The sequence below is a fragment of the Ptychodera flava genome, chromosome 5, assembly GCF_041260155.1.
Source record: "Ptychodera flava strain L36383 chromosome 5, AS_Pfla_20210202, whole genome shotgun sequence".
NCBI classification, from domain to species: Eukaryota; Metazoa; Hemichordata; class Enteropneusta; family Ptychoderidae; genus Ptychodera; species Ptychodera flava.
The window spans coordinates 42,205,858-42,224,685 of NC_091932.1; the positions used below are offsets into that span (position 1 = coordinate 42,205,858).

General features: G+C 36.4%; 1 protein-coding gene across 2 annotated transcripts in view; it reads right to left on the reverse strand.

The window, feature by feature from the left end:
- Positions 1-1,756: 1,756 nt before the first annotated feature.
- Positions 1,757-18,828, reverse strand: part of LOC139133990 (probable thiopurine S-methyltransferase) — a 32,912-nt gene continuing 15,840 nt past the window's right edge. Inside the window, exons 2-10 of one of the 2 annotated variants that reach the window (XM_070700820.1) lie at positions 12,993-13,164; positions 11,536-11,624; positions 11,022-11,114; positions 10,363-10,495; positions 9,034-9,086; positions 5,771-5,845; positions 5,283-5,368; positions 4,281-4,325; positions 1,760-3,726 (exon numbers count right to left, since the gene is read on the reverse strand). In XM_070700820.1, coding sequence (XP_070556921.1) covers positions 3,614-3,726; positions 4,281-4,325; positions 5,283-5,368; positions 5,771-5,845; positions 9,034-9,086; positions 10,363-10,495; positions 11,022-11,114; positions 11,536-11,609 — 672 coding nt within the window. In that variant the 5' untranslated portion in view covers positions 11,610-11,624; positions 12,993-13,164 and the 3' untranslated portion in view covers positions 1,760-3,613. Of the gene's footprint in view, positions 3,727-4,280; positions 4,326-5,282; positions 5,369-5,770; positions 5,846-9,033; positions 9,087-10,362; positions 10,496-11,021; positions 11,115-11,535; positions 11,625-12,992; positions 13,165-18,828 lie in introns of both variants that reach the window. The other variant, XM_070700821.1, reaches the window with a different exon arrangement.

Sequence of the window (18,828 nt, forward strand, 5' to 3'; positions counted from 1 at the left end):
GCACCAAAACATATTAATTTCCCGACCATTATATTAGTAAGCGATGATATGGTTTCACGGTGTACTCAGGTGTGTTCGGAAGGCCGTTTTGAAGTCCGTAGACCGTTTTACATCATAGAATTCAACGAGGTTACTATATATTACTATGACGACCTCAAATATAGCCATGACCTACTGGAAAAATGTGCAATCACTATAATTCACCAGTTATATCCACGCAGGTGTAAACGGAAAACAGTATAGGAGACCATCGTCAATGACAATAGTACCGTTATAGTAAAATGCAAGCGAATATGTAATGAGCAAAAGTCGAAAAAGATAACTTTTTGGCGGACTGAATTTCCCGAATTTGAAAATTTTGGCAACCAATTCTATCACAATTCTTTTCTAAGTAATCAACTGCTGTTCGTGTTTCACTTATCGCTAAATGTACTAGTTGAGCCTTATAACTGATTCTTAAGGCTGTGGCGAAACCCTAGACTAAGTTATGGACAGCAGATGTTTCAACAAGTGGCCTGAAAAAGTGCCAATGTGTTTGCAAAGCGGTTGGAATTTAAACCTTTAGGCAATGAGTCCGTCCATTCTAACAGCCAAATTTCAATTTTCAGTAAGAATTTGGTGGTCTAAACTTGACAAGCCAGACATAAAACAAACCACTGGTACAAAACGTGCAATATAAATACTGCAAGTTTCAATCAGCTTCGAACTCACAACATATGGTAACCTTGCAGTCGCCTTGCGGAGAAGCCACAGACACAACCCCTCAGACAAATCCCCACTCTCAAACTGTCATGTAAACCAAATAAACTGATAAGAATGAAACTAACAACAGCTTCACTAACTTTCCATTTTTGGACATCAGTGAAAAACAGAAAGATTTCAATCATTTCCCAGATGTGTGAGAAGTATATGTACATTAAACTTGAATACTTGTTGGTTTCAGATAAAAATGTACAACTACGGTATGTTTTGACAATTATTGTTAGCAAAATATGTAGGAAGTCACTATTGTCCAAGTAAGTTGAAAACTGTGATTGAAAGCAGAAAACCACGGGTCATTTGTCCAATGATCACTGATACATGTAAATTTCGAACCTAATGGAAGGAGCAAATTTATATAGTATCAGAGGGATATGTAGTAAAATTGTTTATTCTGTTCGTGTGGTAAAGCGACATATCATCCTTAATTGCTCATCTTATCCATTCTGTGTGTGAGTTGCATTTGGCTGGTCCCCATGCTGTGATTGTTTACTTAATTAAGCAATGACCTGACAGTTATGTGTATGTTTATTTAATGCAATGGTTGGAACTGAGACAAATATGCTGGAGTGTATATTCACAATAGGTGCATCTTGCCATATGGCTCCAAATTACTTATCAGTGTTAGGGCTTCCTCCATGAATATCTGCTAAAGTTGGTCAAGTTAAAAAGTATCGGATTCTTTTTATCGAATTTTACAAAAAATTGAGAAAATATGACTATATTACTGTCACAGTTTTCAAAACTCTTTTACAAGGTAAACATTAGCTCCAAATATACAAAATTATCCCCTACTTTGAACAAAGTATAAGGCTTAGATCATCCCTGGTACTTGTATACCCAACTGCATAGCTATCAGACACGTAGATTTTGATAAGACATTTTTTTACTAAAACTGGCAAAAATTGCCCCAAAACGACAAAATTAAGTATTTCCTTACTACATGAACTTATCTCCTATTCATAAAGAATGTGGCTATTTTTGATTCCATCATTTAAGGATAACCTGACCAAAAATAGCAAAAACTGGCTGCAAATTTACTACATTGAAGATTCCATCATTTAAGGTAAACCCTAGGAACCTGTATACCATATCTAGCTATCAGGTGAGTAGTTGTTGAGAAAGTTTTTTGACCGAGAATGGCAAAAAATGCCCCAAAATACAAAATTGAAGCACCCAATACAGCGTATTTTGCTCCAAACTCACTTTTTTTTTGCAAATATTTATTAAATTTTAATTAATTTGTTAACCCAAGATTAAAATATCGGTTTGGTTCTAGCTTTAAAGTAGTCGTAAGTTATGGGATAAAGAAGTGTTAATTTTTTCAAATGTATACAAATCACATGATTTCCGAGCTTCGCATTTCTCCCAATTTCAATATTTCAAAAGAATGTAACTCCACTCTGGCTGGGTCAAATTTTCTGAAATTATGTTCTTTAAATGCTGTATAACATAACGACTATTTTGTTTGGCAATAAAGTTCTTACATTTTGAAAAAGAGGCATTTGAATTTTCGCTAATCATGTTTTAATCACTTTTTTGAGTGTCAGTCTTTTAACCCATGCCATTTTAGAATGAGGATAGATATGCAAAAATAAAATAGTCGTTTTTTCTACATATACTCTTCTTTCAAGTGAAATATTATATTTCAGAAAATAGTGTCAAGTTTTTCATTTAATTTTTTTTCATCAGTACCAAAATTCAGATTTACCCTAATTATACACCCACTTCATCCTATGAGAAAACTGTTGCTACCATATTAAACTTTAGATTCTCTGCTTTTTGAAATAGTATAGTATGAGATTGCTTTCTTGTATTCTAAGATGAAAAATATTCCTTTGAAAAAACATGCAGCTCCACCTTAACATTTCATCACAATTTCAATATATCACAGTTAATCTGTAAGAACCTGTATACAAAAATATCAAAGCTGTCAGACAAATAGTTTTCGAAGATCAACTTTTTTTTAAAGGCAAAAACTGCCCCATTTTGTAGATGTCATCATAATTTGAATGTATCATACATCATATATCAACCTATATACCAAATATCAAAGCTACAAGACAAGTGGTTTTTGTGAAAAAAGTTTGACCAAAAATGACAAGATTTGTCTTTAAAATACAAATTTGCATATTTGTACACAATTTGAACTAATCTGACATAGGTCAACCCTCGCCGACAATCGTATGCAGTCACGTGACAATGACCACCATGATGGATTTTCGAAAAATATCAATTTAATCTTTAAAAAATCTTCTTCTCCAGAACCAACACGTCAATTAAACTGAAATTTTACACTTCTTGTCCCTCGTGTAAGCTCTTCAAATTGGATCGGTCACTTTGTTCGGCCGCCATATTGGATTTTGTGAAAATCGCAATTTAATCTTTTTAGAAATCTTCTTCTCCACAACCAATTGTTGCACCATTTTGTCAGAAATTTCACTTGGTTTAGCGGCCATATTGGTTTTTGCAAAAAAAACTATGATTACCAGTGGATAATATTCATAAATCTTCTTCTCAAGAACCATTACATTATTTGCACTGAAATTTTGCTCACGTCATCATTAGTCTCTTTTAAGTTCTTTCAAGTTTGCGAAAGGCATATGGATCGGGCACGTGGCTTGGCGGCCAAATTGGATTTTCAGAACATATCAACTCAACCTTTAAAAATCTTCATCTCCAGAACCAACACACTGTTTGAACTGAAATTTGACTCATATTATACTTAGTATGAGCACTTTGAAGTGTGTAAAAACATTTCAAAAGAAACAGAACTGAATCAAGTTGAAGCATTCAGAAGGTTCAGGTTCATGTAATATAGCAAACAGTCTCATTATTTGCCATCATTGACAGACTATTTCAAAGTTAGATGGTGTAAGACCCAGTGAAACCATTTATGTCCCTTTTTCTTCCATCTGTCTTCCATTGAGTCCCCTCGTTGAATGGTGCGAATTTCACATCTGTCTCCTGGAAGATGAGAATCAGAATGTGACTCAGCAAGAATGAAAATCACTGTTGAATTGTTTCAAGCAGAACGTCTTCTTACACTTCCTGATCATTCCATTACAGGCATAATATCACAGATTTAACATTACAACATTACAGGCATGACATTATAACATTATAGGCATAAATCAAAAAAATTCATGCATAACATTAGAACATTTTAGGTATAGCATTACAAATTTACAGGTTTAACATTACAGGTATATACATATTTCTTTCTTCATGAATTTGATTGTTTGTGTACTGTCTATTTACTGTCTGTTCTGTGCTGTTTTGTGTCTATGTTTACAACTATTGTCTTACGAATTCTGACCTAGTGTTATTGGATTATGGACTGGTATGATTGCGATTATATAATTTTGAATGAACAATATTTCAAAGAATCTCAAATAATTCAAGAATTCCAATGCTATATCAACTTTGCCTTTATAAAAATGTGACTTTATTTTAATCAGGTATATATCTCTCTGCAAAGGATTTTTAATTGCAGAACAAATTCAAATACTATAGCTTACCAAAGATTTCCTTCATGTATTCTATTGGAACATGGTATGGTGCCCCTATTTGTAGAATAAAGTCAAATTATGTCAATGTTAATGAATTGCTGATGCAGTGATTATAGTCTCTTGAACCCATTATTTAGCAGTTTACAAATGCATGAGTACGCACTCACTCTGTCAAAACTACAGCAGATTCTTATGGCTTTGCTGTTATTGTAAAGAAGCTTTTAACTTTAAAAGACTTTTTACCATTTTTGTCTTTAACACCAATTACACTTTATTGTTCTACTCCTCAAAGCATGTTGAGATACACAGTATTCAGCTTGTCAACTTGGCCTGTCATGTATAAACTGCATTATATAGTGTTCTTGACAGGTGAATTCTCAGTGATCTAGACGAGAAATCAAATGTAAACAGTGACAGTGCATATTACACTAACAGACGTTGTGTCGATAAAACTAAATATTACGTGTTTCAACATGCTTTTGGGAGTAAAACACGAGCTTGGAGTTGAATACAAAACAATATTAGAAATCGAAGGTTACGGAGGTCGGCCCTTCAAAGACGACAAAAGAAGTCTATAGATGCTTGACGTCAAAAAAAAAAATTACGTGAGTATACGTGATATTGTTTCAGGTGAACTGTTTTGATGGTTATTTACTGAGAAGCACCTGTACAGCTAGGCAGATTACATTTACATTTCAAAAGAATAACATTTATTTCATTTTTAGTAATTTCACTTTTACATTGAAGTTTTATTCCACAAAACTTCTTCAAGAAATAACGCACACTATTTCACATCTTTATGATGCAGACTTATTTCCTTTTGTCTGCTGGTTAAACTTTGGTGTGAAACAAAATAGAGCACACTGATCGAGTACCTGAACACTGAGCATTATACCTCTTCAAGTTCAAGGGTTGTCATTCTTTTGATATGTAATTCTGTTTGCAGTCAGATGTTTGTTAACTCCATTGTAGGTAGTGAAGATTGCATTTTCGTGCTAATTTGTGACATACCTTCCATCACAGTGGGGTCATTCTCATTGTTTAGCATCAAACACTGTGCCCCAGGTTTCATCAGAGAAACCAAAATATCACTGTATCTGATCGAAGTGTGAATGAAATTAGAATATGTGTGAAACTCGTGAGATACGACAAACATATCTATATTTGATCAATACATATATTTTTCGAAATTTAATTCAAAGATGGTACATCTCTACTTTGATTTATGGTTGTTTCATATGGTTAGAATAGCAAAACATAATTGAAAAATAAGAGAGGCAGAATGTAACAGTCAACTTTCCATTTCACTCGATGGTAACAGCTCGTTTAACAGAACCCCAACCCCACCCCCGATGAATTTATAGCCTTTTTGTTTTCATCAACTGGTCAGCTAGTATTGAATAATTTAAAGTCTGGGAATGAGAATGGTTATGTACAGTTCATCTGTATGTAGATTGAACATTCTGTGAAACCATCTATAAGTATATAACTGTGCTTACTGTTTATGTTTGCATGGCGGCAAACCTCCAAAGGCAAGTCTGTCCCACACAGCATCAAACTGACCTGCAATAGAACTGGATGAACAATAAATGACAAATAATATATTTGTAATTATGCCAGTGAACACAACATCGACAGCATTATCAGAACCTAACGTACCACTATACACTTTCCTGAATAATTTGCACAAAAATGCCGAGTACATCGTACAGCGGAGATACACCCGAGACATGTAGCATCGAGGATAAAACCAAAGTGTATGATGTACAAGTACATCAATAAATCCTGGCATTTTGTGAAGTAAAATATACTAGTAACCATTTTCAGTCAAATTTTCTGAGAAGACTAAAATGTAAAGCGTTAACCATTCAAAATGACCTGTAAAACATTGCCTTACATGATAGCCTAATTTTTCTGTACAATTGCGTAAAGTAACATTATAGGTTAACTGACCATCTGTCTAGATGTTTAACTGTAATCGCAGTTTTACATAATATTGTTGAATCTACTTTAGCTGACAAACGAATTCTGGTCTGGAGTATGATGTGAATATAAACAATCAATGACTGCATAGATGCCGTGTTGACAAACTGAGTATAATATGTTTTAGAGAGTAGAACAAGAACTTGCAAATTGGCATACAAAATAAAACAAAATCATCAAAACTTACAGCTACATACTGGCTCTTTATATGTACTAGAGCCTATAAAGTTACATCATAAAGGGACAAGTCTCAATCCCTGGTTATTGTGGCTCATGTTGACATTGAGTATTTACATGCATGCCGGATTACGCCCTTTGATTTCCATTTGCAATTTGCTTTTAGATAAAGTTGATAAATGACCTGCCCTTTTCCCAACCAAGTTAATAGAAACAGCTGCTGGAATGAAAACTAAGTCAATAATGCTAGGTTTTTTAGTCCCCACGGACATCCTCCGAGGGTACTTATGGGCTTGGTCATGCCTGTGGGTCCATATGTCCCTTCAAGCAAATTGCTCAGAAATGCGACGAGCGATTTCATTCAAACTTGGTACAAGGATCACCACTATGTCATACATATAGGCCGTGGGCTAGAGGGGGTCTACGTGCACCCCAAAGGATAACAAACCTGTATTTTCAGAACCCTTGGGATCCCTAGAATATGAAAGCAATTTTAACAGAAAAAATATAAGGATGCAATAGGTGTTACAGTCATGTTTTGAAGGGTACCACAAAATCACGATTTTGCAACCTACATGCATTTTCGTTAAATCTGTCTTCTTGTAAGTCATCTGCTAAGCTTACGTTTTAACATAACCTCACTTGTTTGGTATCATTAGAAAGGTAATTTTTTTTTCTTTAAGAGGACATATTGCACTATGCAATATCTTAATTTTTGTGAAATATGACCAAACCTACCCAATACCTCAAAATTTAACATCGCAAATTACAGTAAATCTCAAATTCTACCAATTTTTTAGCTAGACATAATACAAAATGCAATGCTTTGTATGGAATCTGTTTTATTTGGTACAGGGACATGTCAGAAATATGAAATAGACTTTTAACAGAAAAAATGTTGGGACTCTACAGCTGTAACAGTCATATTTTGAAGGGTACCGCAAAATCACAGTGTTGCCGACTTGCATGCATTTTTGTTAAAGCTGTCTTCCTATAAGTCATCTGCTGAGCTTATTTTTGAATATAACCTCACTTGTTAGGTATCATTAGAAAGATACTTTATTAATCTTCAAAATGACATATTGTAATATTAATATCTTGTACACTTTTCATGAAATATGACCAAAACTCACCCCATACCCCAAAGTTTACATTGAAAATTGCAGTCATAGCTAAAATCAAATTCTACCAATTTTTTAGCTAGACATAACAAATAAGGCAATGCTTTATATAAAATCTTTTTATTTTGTACTGGGGAATGTCAGAAATATGAAATAGACTTTTAACAGAAAATATATTGGGACTCTACAGCTGTAACGGTCATATTTTGAAGGGTCCCGCAAAATCACAATATTGCCAACTCGCATACTTTTTTGTTAAATCTGTCTTCTTATAAGTCATCTGCTGAGCTTGATTTTTGACATAACCTGGCTTATTAGGTATCAATAGAAAGGTAATTTACTGAAACCACTTGTCTGATAGCTTCGGCATACTGGTTTGAGATGACAGGTGCCTTGGAATTGTCTTAACCTGATATATTTAATTATGATGAAATCTGCAATTTTGTATTTTGGAGGAATTTTTGCCGTCTTAGTCAAAAATTTTATTTCTCAAAACAACAACACTGATAGCTTTGATAATTGGTAGACTTGTTCCCTGGAATGATCTTAATATGATAATATGATACATTAAATTATGATGAAATCTGCAATTTTGTATTGTTGGGGCAACTTTTGCCATTTTTTAACTTTTTTTTCCACAAAATTCGCTTGTCTGATAGCTTTGACATTTGGTAAATAGGTTCCTAGGAATTATCTGAATGTGATATATTGAAATCTGAAAGTTTGTATTTTGGGGCAATTTTTACCATATTTGGCCAAATCATGTGTCTCTAAAAACTGATCGTCTGATTACTTTGGTATTTGGTAGACATGTATCTAGGGATGATCTTAATTTGATATGTTCAAATTATGATGAAATCTCCGATTGTGTATGTTTACAGCTTTTTTTGCAACTTTGGGCCATGCCCTCTTAAAGAGTCGGCTATCAAAGATTTCCACCTTCTTTATCAACACTTACACATGTGTCAAAAATAGTCTCTACATAATATAGCAAGCTCTATTGGCCGCTAGATCCCTTGTTCAATATTTTTCTGGTCTACCACTCATGGAAACTTATTTATAAGCTCTTGGAGAAAGATAAAAATCACTTTCTTAGTCTTTCGAAAATCGAAAATAACATTTTTCTCCATAGACTTCACATATGGATGGCAGTCATTTTGAATTCCAAATATCAGTAAGTGTCAAGCAATTTTTTCTTTAGTGCCAAACTTTGCACAGTGACCCCTGACTTCTATTCTCGTTATGGTAAGAGAATGAAATGAAAGTTTCTCTGAGGAAAGTTTTTAGCTCTTTTACTTCAAGGTGCACACTTTTTAACCTTTATCGTTTGTGCCGATGGTACACAACATCTTTCATCTGTAGTACTCCTGCTTTTGTTTTTATCAAAAAAGTTGAGGTCAGTGAAAGTTGAAAATAAAATCAGTTTTTTAAATATATCATCAGAGTCAATGAGTAATCCGTTAATATCATTTACAACTTACCTGGAAAAGTCAAAGAAATCACAACAATAAACTTGTATGTTGTGTTCTTTGCTCTGAAACACAATCAAAATAATTTTTAGTGAGAGTCAAATATATTTGCACTCGATAAACTATTATGACAATTCAAGATATAACACACTGATACACTCAAGAGACAAACCTTCAAGCCAAACTTATCAAAAGGTTTTGATTAAGAGGACAAGATAATGGAAATGTCAGTATGACTTAAAACAGGATGGCGCTTGAACAGTGTTTCGGGTTTATTATGTGGCTGATATCTCAATTGGAATTAATACATGCATGGTAAAGAATTTATATCCATGGAAGAATGGGATCTTTGGAACGGCGTAAGAAGACATGACTGCCATCATTAACAACCTGTTCATCCCCATTCCCACTAAACTGGTCCACAATCACTATTGATAACAATGAATTTTGGCCAAACCATATGTGGTGAAAGGGTATGACCTTGAGTTATTTTCTCTTTGTTTTCAAGTTATTTAATCACTTTGGCAGTGCCTAAAGTATTGTACAAAATGACAGAATAATAACAAATAAGAAAAACGCACATGAGAGCAATATAAATCGCATGTTTTCACAGTTTGAGTCACATTGATCAACGTGTGTCTGAGTAATATAATAGCTCTTATTTTACAATTTATCGTGATAAAATGACTGTTGGATCAGATCTTGAAACAAATATGAGATAGTATACTCATGGAAATTAAGTATGAATGAAATCGATTTGGGCATATCTGAGAAATGGCTCTGGAAGCATGCACAGATGCACAGATGCACAGATGCATGGACAGACTGAATTCAAAACATACAAGTCCACTTCCAGACTTCATCCAGCGGGCAATGATTTATATCCTCAAATCTCATAAGTCTTGAACAGAGATTATTTTTCCAGTTTTTTGTGAATTGGCTGATGACTGTGTAAACAGTCTAAAAGTTTTAGTGATCGTCTAACGGGATGGCTCAGATGATTTTCTTAGCTAAGAGTGAACCCTGTCTTGTGGTACACTCCTTCATTCTTATGGACTCCCACGAAGAGCAGCAATCAGTGTGATGGACTCCCTAGAACAGCAGCAATCAGTGTGATAGCATACCACAGGATGTTGCTAAAATTTGGACATGGTCAAAGAAACGTTGCATTCTGAAGATAGCACAGAAACCGTTCTTTTTTTTCTAAAATTTCGTACGATCCATGCATGATTGCAAGGTCAAATACTGACCACTGGCATGAAATTAAGATGGATAATATCGTGACAAACCGAAAGTCAATTAAAGGACTGAGCTTGAACATGGCATCGATGTATAGCTTACTTTGAAGATTGTTCCGCCTTTCAGATTTTCCATCTGTGATACGGCATAATCCATTTGCTGTTCTTCAAAAAATGTCTTTATTGCAACATCACAAAACTCAAGTCCAGTGACATCATGACCAAGATCTGCAAACCTATAAACAGGATCCAATGACAGATGTTATTAATCATCTTGATGTCATCATTACTTGGACATTTCATGATTGCAGAAATCAAATGTTAGTCTAATGGCAGCTTCTTCATTAAAATAATATTTTCACAGGAGGGGGTTGCCGGAACTATGCTCAACGGTGGAATGGGAACATATAACCAATGCAAACACTCAATCCAAGGTACTCTAGAGAGTGATGAAGTTTAAAAGGTTTGTCGTGCAGTAAATCGTAAAATTTACATGTTCTAGCTATGTTTACATCATGCATCTAGATATCCTGCGTGTATGCATGCAGACTCCTTCTCGTTAAAAATATTATTTTCATACCGACTGTTGATATTTGACCTATTAATTTTATCAGCTTAGTGTTGACATCTATAATTTTATGTGAACTTTGTAACGATTATAAGTGATGGCAAGATCTAACACATTCAACAGTAAATTTACCTCTAGGAAAGGTGGAAGTTTTTAATGCCATGGTGTTGCATCAACATAGCAATTTTACTCACCATTTTAGGTCAATAGATTTTCCACAAAGGGGTACAAATATTTTGATCCCTTTCTTTCCTCCAGTAAGCAGATCAATATTATCTATAAGATAACTTCATGCAATAATTGATTATAGATACCAGTATTATAGGAGATCGTCAGTAATAGGGCTTTCAAATCATTTTAAAATGAACTGAATAAATTTTTAAATATGTTTTCAGGAAGAATTGTGTTTTCTTTCTCGTCATAAACTCAGGGGGAGCACTTTAAAATCCATAAATGTCACTAGTTTAAAACACAATTTTGGTATGAACCTCTGATTTACTATACCAAGTTTGGACCTCTACATTTGAGAGAGGGGGTGAAGGATTAAAAATTCCACATTAAATACTAACACTGCGAATTGTGACCTCACAGCTTCCTTTCCGTGTATTTCTCTTGGAATTTTTTTGTGTGCGTGTCAAGGGATAATAGACTGTTTTTATTTGAATTATTCACAAACAACAACTCTGGTAACAGAGCTTTTTTACTTACTCATTTACATAATTTTTATGAAATCCTATTTTGCCCATCAACCATCTATTCTGCCACTTTTCTTGCTCATCCATTTAAGAGTGTCTAAGCTGTAGACCAAACAACAACAATAAAAGTGGAGAATCTCTATATGACTACACTACACAAGTACATGTAGTTTTATTGACTGATATGAAAAGCTTGAAGGGAAACCAAGTCAAGTATTCATCATAATCAATGTCAAGAGATGATTTTTGTCAAACAATTCCTGAACTGTTCCGTTGGCAATATTGATTTTGCTAGTCTTGATAGGTCAAGTTGTTTTAATTTATGAATGGCAGGTGGTTGTACTCAGCGATGATTTTTTATATCTGAGATAATTTATGCCGATGACAAGTGATTGTACTACATCGATCGTTCGCATGTTAGGATGTGTGTGTGCGCATGTGCACCTTCGTTCTCAACTATTATCATATGTTGTTTGTGCACATGATGTTTGACGTATAAAAGCCAGTGTTCCTTGATTTAGGTGATCACTCCTATCTACTCCCTAAAGATCACCTTGCCCGCTCAGCCTGGCAAAGTTACAAGAACGTTGTATTTGAACCAATCTGATTAAAATCAGTGTAGAGTACGGCGACGTCTACTAACTTGTACGCGGTATTCTCTGCCTGTCGCTCTACATCTTATTTTAATCAGATTGTATCTGAACTAGCCCTGCGTACAGGTCTGTGGTGTTCCCGGCGTTATACGGCCTCCAGCAGGTAGGCAGGGAAAGGATTTTGCCCCGATAGAGTAGAATTTCGGCCAAAAAGACCGTTTTTCGTTGCGGCCCGGATCCGGACCGCAGAGTCGCCAGTTATCTCCATAGACCGTTGCAGGGCTGTGGTGGAGGCCGTATAACGCCGGGAACACACAGACATGTACGCAGGGCTATATCTGAACCAGCTAGTTTTCTCACATAAACCGGACACTGACACTACAAGTGTTGCAACGAACTTTCTATAGCTACCGGGCTTTCCGTGGTCATCTTTGCAGCAGTCTACAAGCACGTCTCCTCTGCTAAGGTACTCGCCGATATCACTCATACTCCAAGATGAAAAGACTGCACTTCGAATAGCTTTGTGTTGTGAGTACACCTTTGTCATCGCTGAGAGTCACAATTGTCTTAGTGATTTTTCGTGTGTAGTTCAACTTCTGTACTTCAACTAATTTTTGTAATTATATTTACTAAATATTATAGGTCTTTTGAGCATTTCAGACATAACCTACTCGTGTATGTCTTTCTCTATGCTCACTACTCAGACCACTATCCCCGCACATTCTCGGCCAGTTCGAAATTACGTCAGAGTGGTTGACCATCTTCCGAGTATGGTACTTTCAATTCATGGCCACTTCCATGTGTGGCTTTAAATATCAAATGATACACTATCCAAAAATGGTAAACAATTAATTGTTTCTCTCCTGTGAAAACTTACCTCTGCTTTGCAACGTCCACTGAGATGATCTTACTAAATATTTGCTGAAATTCTTGGCAAGGTTCAGCCTCAGATTTCACTTCGTCAAGACAAGGTGACTACTGAGTTTTACCAGTACATATACCACCAATCAATGACCTTTGACCCGTGTTTTCAAGCAAACAGCTGTATTCTGTATGTGCATAACAAAGATAGTCTAAATCAATGCTATGAGACCCAGTCCTAAACCCCTGGTTCTTCCATTAGTTCTTTTGACATTTACTACATAGTACTGGTATACAGGTATTTCAGCTTGACTGCAATTGGAAGTTCATCACACGCGTTGTCTCCTAAAGTACACACAGAATGTGTTGATAAGTCAGACATTTAAGAGACAAAGTCGGCCATTTTTCATGAATTTTGTTTGATACGAGACACTGTTTATATTGTTTGACATGTTGAAAGATAATGAATGAATGGGTGACCATGCATATATTCGACCATGGTTTTAGACACGATACATGAAACCAACGCGAGAAAGAATAAATGGTCATGACCATCTATTCTTTCTCGCGATGATTTTATTTAATTTGTCTCAAACCGGGGTCGAATATATGCATGGTCACCCATTCATTATCTTTCAACATGTCAAACAATATAAATAGTGTCTCGAATCATAGACTCTCGAGTTTCTCGAGAGTCTATGCTCGTATCAAACAAAATTAATGAAAAATGGCCGACTTTGTTCGTTAAAAGTTGCCCGCTCATTTAATTCATTGGTTATAGAAAAACACGAAAGTCTTTCTGGTCTTAAGAAAGACAACAGTCAATTGCCTTTCTCTTAACTTGCGAGAGGTCATTAACTGGTACCCTGTGTTCTGACATAGTGGCATCTCTGCCGAGACCATAATCTCTTGGTATGTTTTTCTTACAAATTTGGGATATATGTCTTCCCTAAGACCCGAGAGACTTAGTTCATGTTTTTCTAATTAGTGATTAAATGATTCGGTAACTTTTAATGTCTGGCTTATCAACACATTCAAGTTTTCTGCTGGAAACTGCTTTATCTTATGACCAGCTATCAGTTGAACTAGTGAGACTCTTTACAATTTAGCTTGAACCTTGGACTATATGTTTACATCTTCGCTTGCCAACTTAAAGGTCTGTTGTCCAGGCACAGGGGAGCCAGGAAGAACAAACAAACAAACAAACAAATAAACAACAAAAATAAATAAACAAAAAATATACAAACATACAAAGAGGCATACAAATACATAAATAACAAACAAACATACAGACAAACATAAACAAACAATATCATGAATAAATAAACATACAAACAGTAAACATCTATTCATATTTATATTCTATCTATCTCTCTCTACATCTCTCTCTATATATCTCTCTCTATCTATCTATCTATTATATATATAATATATATATATATATTTATATATATATATATATATATATATATATATATATATATATGTGTGTGTGTGTGTGTGTGTGTGTAAGAGACTGAAATAATTGACTGAACCGCTCATGCCACATATTCTACCACGGCGGTATCACTCTTCCCTATACTCACACAAGGGATGTGACTTCATGGCCGCCAACGCCTTGGCATGAGCGGCGATACAATTTTTCCTACCGCACATTAAATGACCATCGCACCGTAAATGAGTAAAAATCCATACCAGTTGGGAAGGACGTGAATTGGGCTCACATGTTCACCATGTAGAATGACTGTGCGATCAGAAAAAAAGCAATTTTCCGGCGATTTCTAAAGCCGTACCAATACCATTTCTTGCCGTTTCTGCTCTTCTATGTGAAGATTTTAAATGGCCCGGGTCGCTATGTTCCGTTGAGTTACGCCAGTCCTCTGAAATCGTAAATGGACCAATCGCGTACCGCGTTTTGGCTGAGTCGGTCGACTAATGAACTGACAACCACTGCCAACCTCGTCCCAAGCTCAGAGCATCGTGTTAACTTTGTGCCGGTGTTTACCTCTTGTACGACTATAAAGTGCTTACATAAAGGGTATTTCAGAGTGAAATTCAATATAATGTTATCAAAATAATAACTTCCTTTCAATTTAAACGCAAAAATTTCATTAAACTAACGTGTAACAAAGTTGTAGTATTTTTGTCGTACGAGCATATGAATGTTTACATTCCGCGCGAAATTTCAGCATGGCTCGGAAACTGACTGTCGAGTATTGAGGATCCACGCGAGCTTAGGACTACGTAACGTAGGATCATCATCAACTTTTACAGTGAACGAAGACTAAAATAGATAAGGTAAGTAAATAGAAGGCATTTTAATGTTTCACTATATTTCAGAATCGATTCAAGCTTGCTATTTACGGGACGCTGAGCCGACTGCAGTAGGACCTCCGTGTTTCTATTTTCCAAAAAAAACGTAAATGGCCCCGGGCCCGTGGGTCAAACTCTAATGTGCCACTTTTGACAAGAAATTGCCCCTATTAAAATACGGCCAAAGCTTGTTTTTTTATTTTGGTGTAATTTTGTGTACAATAGTCTTAAAGCGAGCGCGAGTGGAAACTGGACACCTAATTAGCAAAGTACCCAGCTGTATTGCGAGGCATATTGCTATTCCCTTTGTAATTCGCCAGTGACTTTGTTAACTTGTCAGCGATATCGTTTCATGTTACAGTCAGCTGCAGACACTTTGAGATGTTGCAATACAGCTTATCTGGGTTTGAGTAATTCAGTACAGGGGTGGCTGCTTGTTGCTTCGTGGGATTCAAAACGAGTGAAGATAATAATATCCGTGATAAATCATACACTGCTCCATAGACAGTGGAGTGAAACTTCACTGATAATAAAGATATTTCTTCAAACTACACTTTTGGTCTCATTTTCTGCTCATCGGATTTTAATAAAATGTGCATGATGTTCGCTGCAATTGTTGTTTGTGAATGAGTGGTATCTTCCATACAGGACGGCCAATGAGTGGTTACACGACTTTTTGGCAGCAAAACTTCCAGTAGTTAGCTGAGCGGTTTCACCTCGCGAAGTGAAGTTTCAAATGAACACAGTTGACATTATCATTATTCTTATTTAGTTCGCTGATTATGTACCAATTTCAAATACTTTACCGCGGCAGAACCCGTCAGGTGTACGCCAAAAAAACTATTGAGTTTATTAATGAGATTATATTTACCTTACAAAAAACTTTTCCTCTCAGATGTGCCATGCCACATGACATTTTTCCTTTGTCATTAAAATACTGCATTTTGCAGCAATTGATGTGTTGTAATATTGAATGTGAAAACCAGTGGATGTATGAGCGTAACAAAATAGAAGTGCACAACTAAGTCTCACTTTTGTCAACAACGTTTATTCTATATCGTGTTACAGAGTATAACGGTAGTCTATCCAATACAAGTCTCAGTATTGCCGAGGAGAACGCTTCAAAACATGGCTTAGGAACATCTGTGTTATGCCGGTTTTGCACATCAAACTAGAGAAACAACTACACAATCCAAACCTATGTTTAAAGAAAACTTTGAGCATGTGAGAAACTCTGACAACGTTGACATGTATTAGTCAAGCTGAATTCAAGTCCGCTGATCAGCTGTATTCCGCTCGGTCAGCTGTATTCCGCTCGGTTGTTTACGGGACCATCAGCAATGTCACAAAGTCAAAAGATAGCTACGTGATTTGATAAGTTTTTGTGGGCAAATCTGCGTTAAAGAGGTAAAAATTTGCGCCCACAGCAACAGAGAAACATAGGCCGAGGCCGATGAATGATCAGAGTCAAAACAACGGGAAGCCGCATAGTCTAAAGAAATTCCGAGACATTATCGGTGTAATTTCTGAAACTCCGTCTATGATAGCAGTTTCTGTAAATTGCGTAGCAAATATATCATGCTGTTGAAGGTACCATTTCACGTAGCGAAAACAAAGTTCACACGTATTCATTTCGGGACTGTAAGGGGTTGAAATATCAGATCCACTCTCCGGTCATTCAGTAGTTGGCGCAAGTTTGTCTCGGCAAAGCGCCCGTGGTGAAAACCACAGTTGTCCATTACCACAGTATCGCGTGGTGATAAAATCTGTTGACCTTGGTCATCCACCATTTCTAGGGCCTCCTCGAAAAAGTGCACCATTTCTAATCCGTTTGAAGGGCCGTCAAGAATACTGAAGTAACTCACTCCTCGCGCGCAGTGAAGGAGGTTTAAGGTATAACTCACGTCTGATGTATAACGCTGAACTTCAAACGCACGCTGCCCTATTTGACTATGCCCGTATTGTCTGTTAGCGGTTGTCCTTTTGATGCCTGCCTCGTCGAAAAAATGAACGCTGAGAGGGTCCAGTTGGGTGATTGCATCAATATACAGCATTATCCTCTGTAAATTCCGTTCAGTCAGCTGTTCAGCAGGAATACTTTGTATTTCTTGTATGAGTAATTCAGATCTCTCCTGAGAATTTCGTAAATTGTTCTGCATGCTGGGAGAGTCTCTTCCGTGCAAATGTTTTCACGAAGGAGTTCTGCCCGTATCTCAGAGGCAGTGATCGATGTTTTTTTGAATTTGAGAAATTCGACAAATTCAACTACGTCCGGCAAGCATTTTGAACGCGGAACTCCGGTATCTTCTGCCGCAAAACGGAACCCGTCCTGGTAAAGAGGGTTATCACGTTCTGAACCGTAGACTTTGGCGTATTCAGCTGTTCAGCGATCTGACGCACACTGTTTCCAGCCGTAGACAAATCAATAATTTTCAGTCGCATATCGATATTGAGACGGGTCGACATCTCGGCCAGTTGAAGTTTTCTTTGAAAGATGCAACGGTATTTTGTGTCATGTGACAAAACGGAGAAAGGTGCTTTTTCTTTTGAGGGGCGTTCGCACTAGGCTGCAGTACATTTAGCGTCAATTTAGGTTTAAATCACATTGCGTCAATGTGCAATTTCCACTTACATTTCTAAGTTATAATTGTCTTCACTTAGGTAAAATACTTTTGGTATTCTAAATTGATTTTATCCTGAGAGTCGGTGCCGCTGGAAATGCGTTCGACCTAATCACAAAATAGTTTATTCCAGATAAGGAATGATGAGACTTGCCGACGGCCGTTTGCTCGTGTGTGAAAGCAGAAAGTCACTGGGATAGCTGGGTAAATTGTCTCTATAACCGAATGTAATTTTATGGACCCTTTTTACTGTGGTTTGCTATTAAAACCTGTAAGAAAATGCAAAATTCAGGTGCGAGTACGCTATACTTATTCATGACACGGATCCTCCACAAGAGAGACCGGAAGGCACGTATTCAGTTATTCTGGATATTGTGTTATTATAAACCTCTACAAAACTCATGGTGCTTCGCATCGCAGCATCTCTTTTTACCTCCACAATCGCCGGTTGTACTGTCTCTATACAATTCAAAAGTTACAAAAATATGCTGAAATGATCACGTCTCCTGGACTCAAGCATAAACTCCTTTATTGTTGTTTGCGTGGATACCACGAATGTGGCCAGATGTGAGCCTGGACAGAAAAGTTTTGCTGCCATTCACGTCGCTCATGTTGCCAGCCACTCTATTTGGAAGAAACCACTCATTCACAGAAGAAGTAGACGCAAACAAAAGGGGATTTTATTGAAATTCAGAGAGCACTAAATGAGACCACAAGTGTAGCTTAAAAATATCTTTATTTTGTAGTGAAGTTTCTGATATTCACCTGAATATCATTATTATCTTTACTCGTTTTGTATCCCATGAAGCAACAAGCAGCCACCCCTATACTGAATTACTCAAACCCAGATAAGCTGTATTGCAACATGCACAAAGTATCTGCACCTGACTGTAACATAAAACGATATCGCTGACAAGT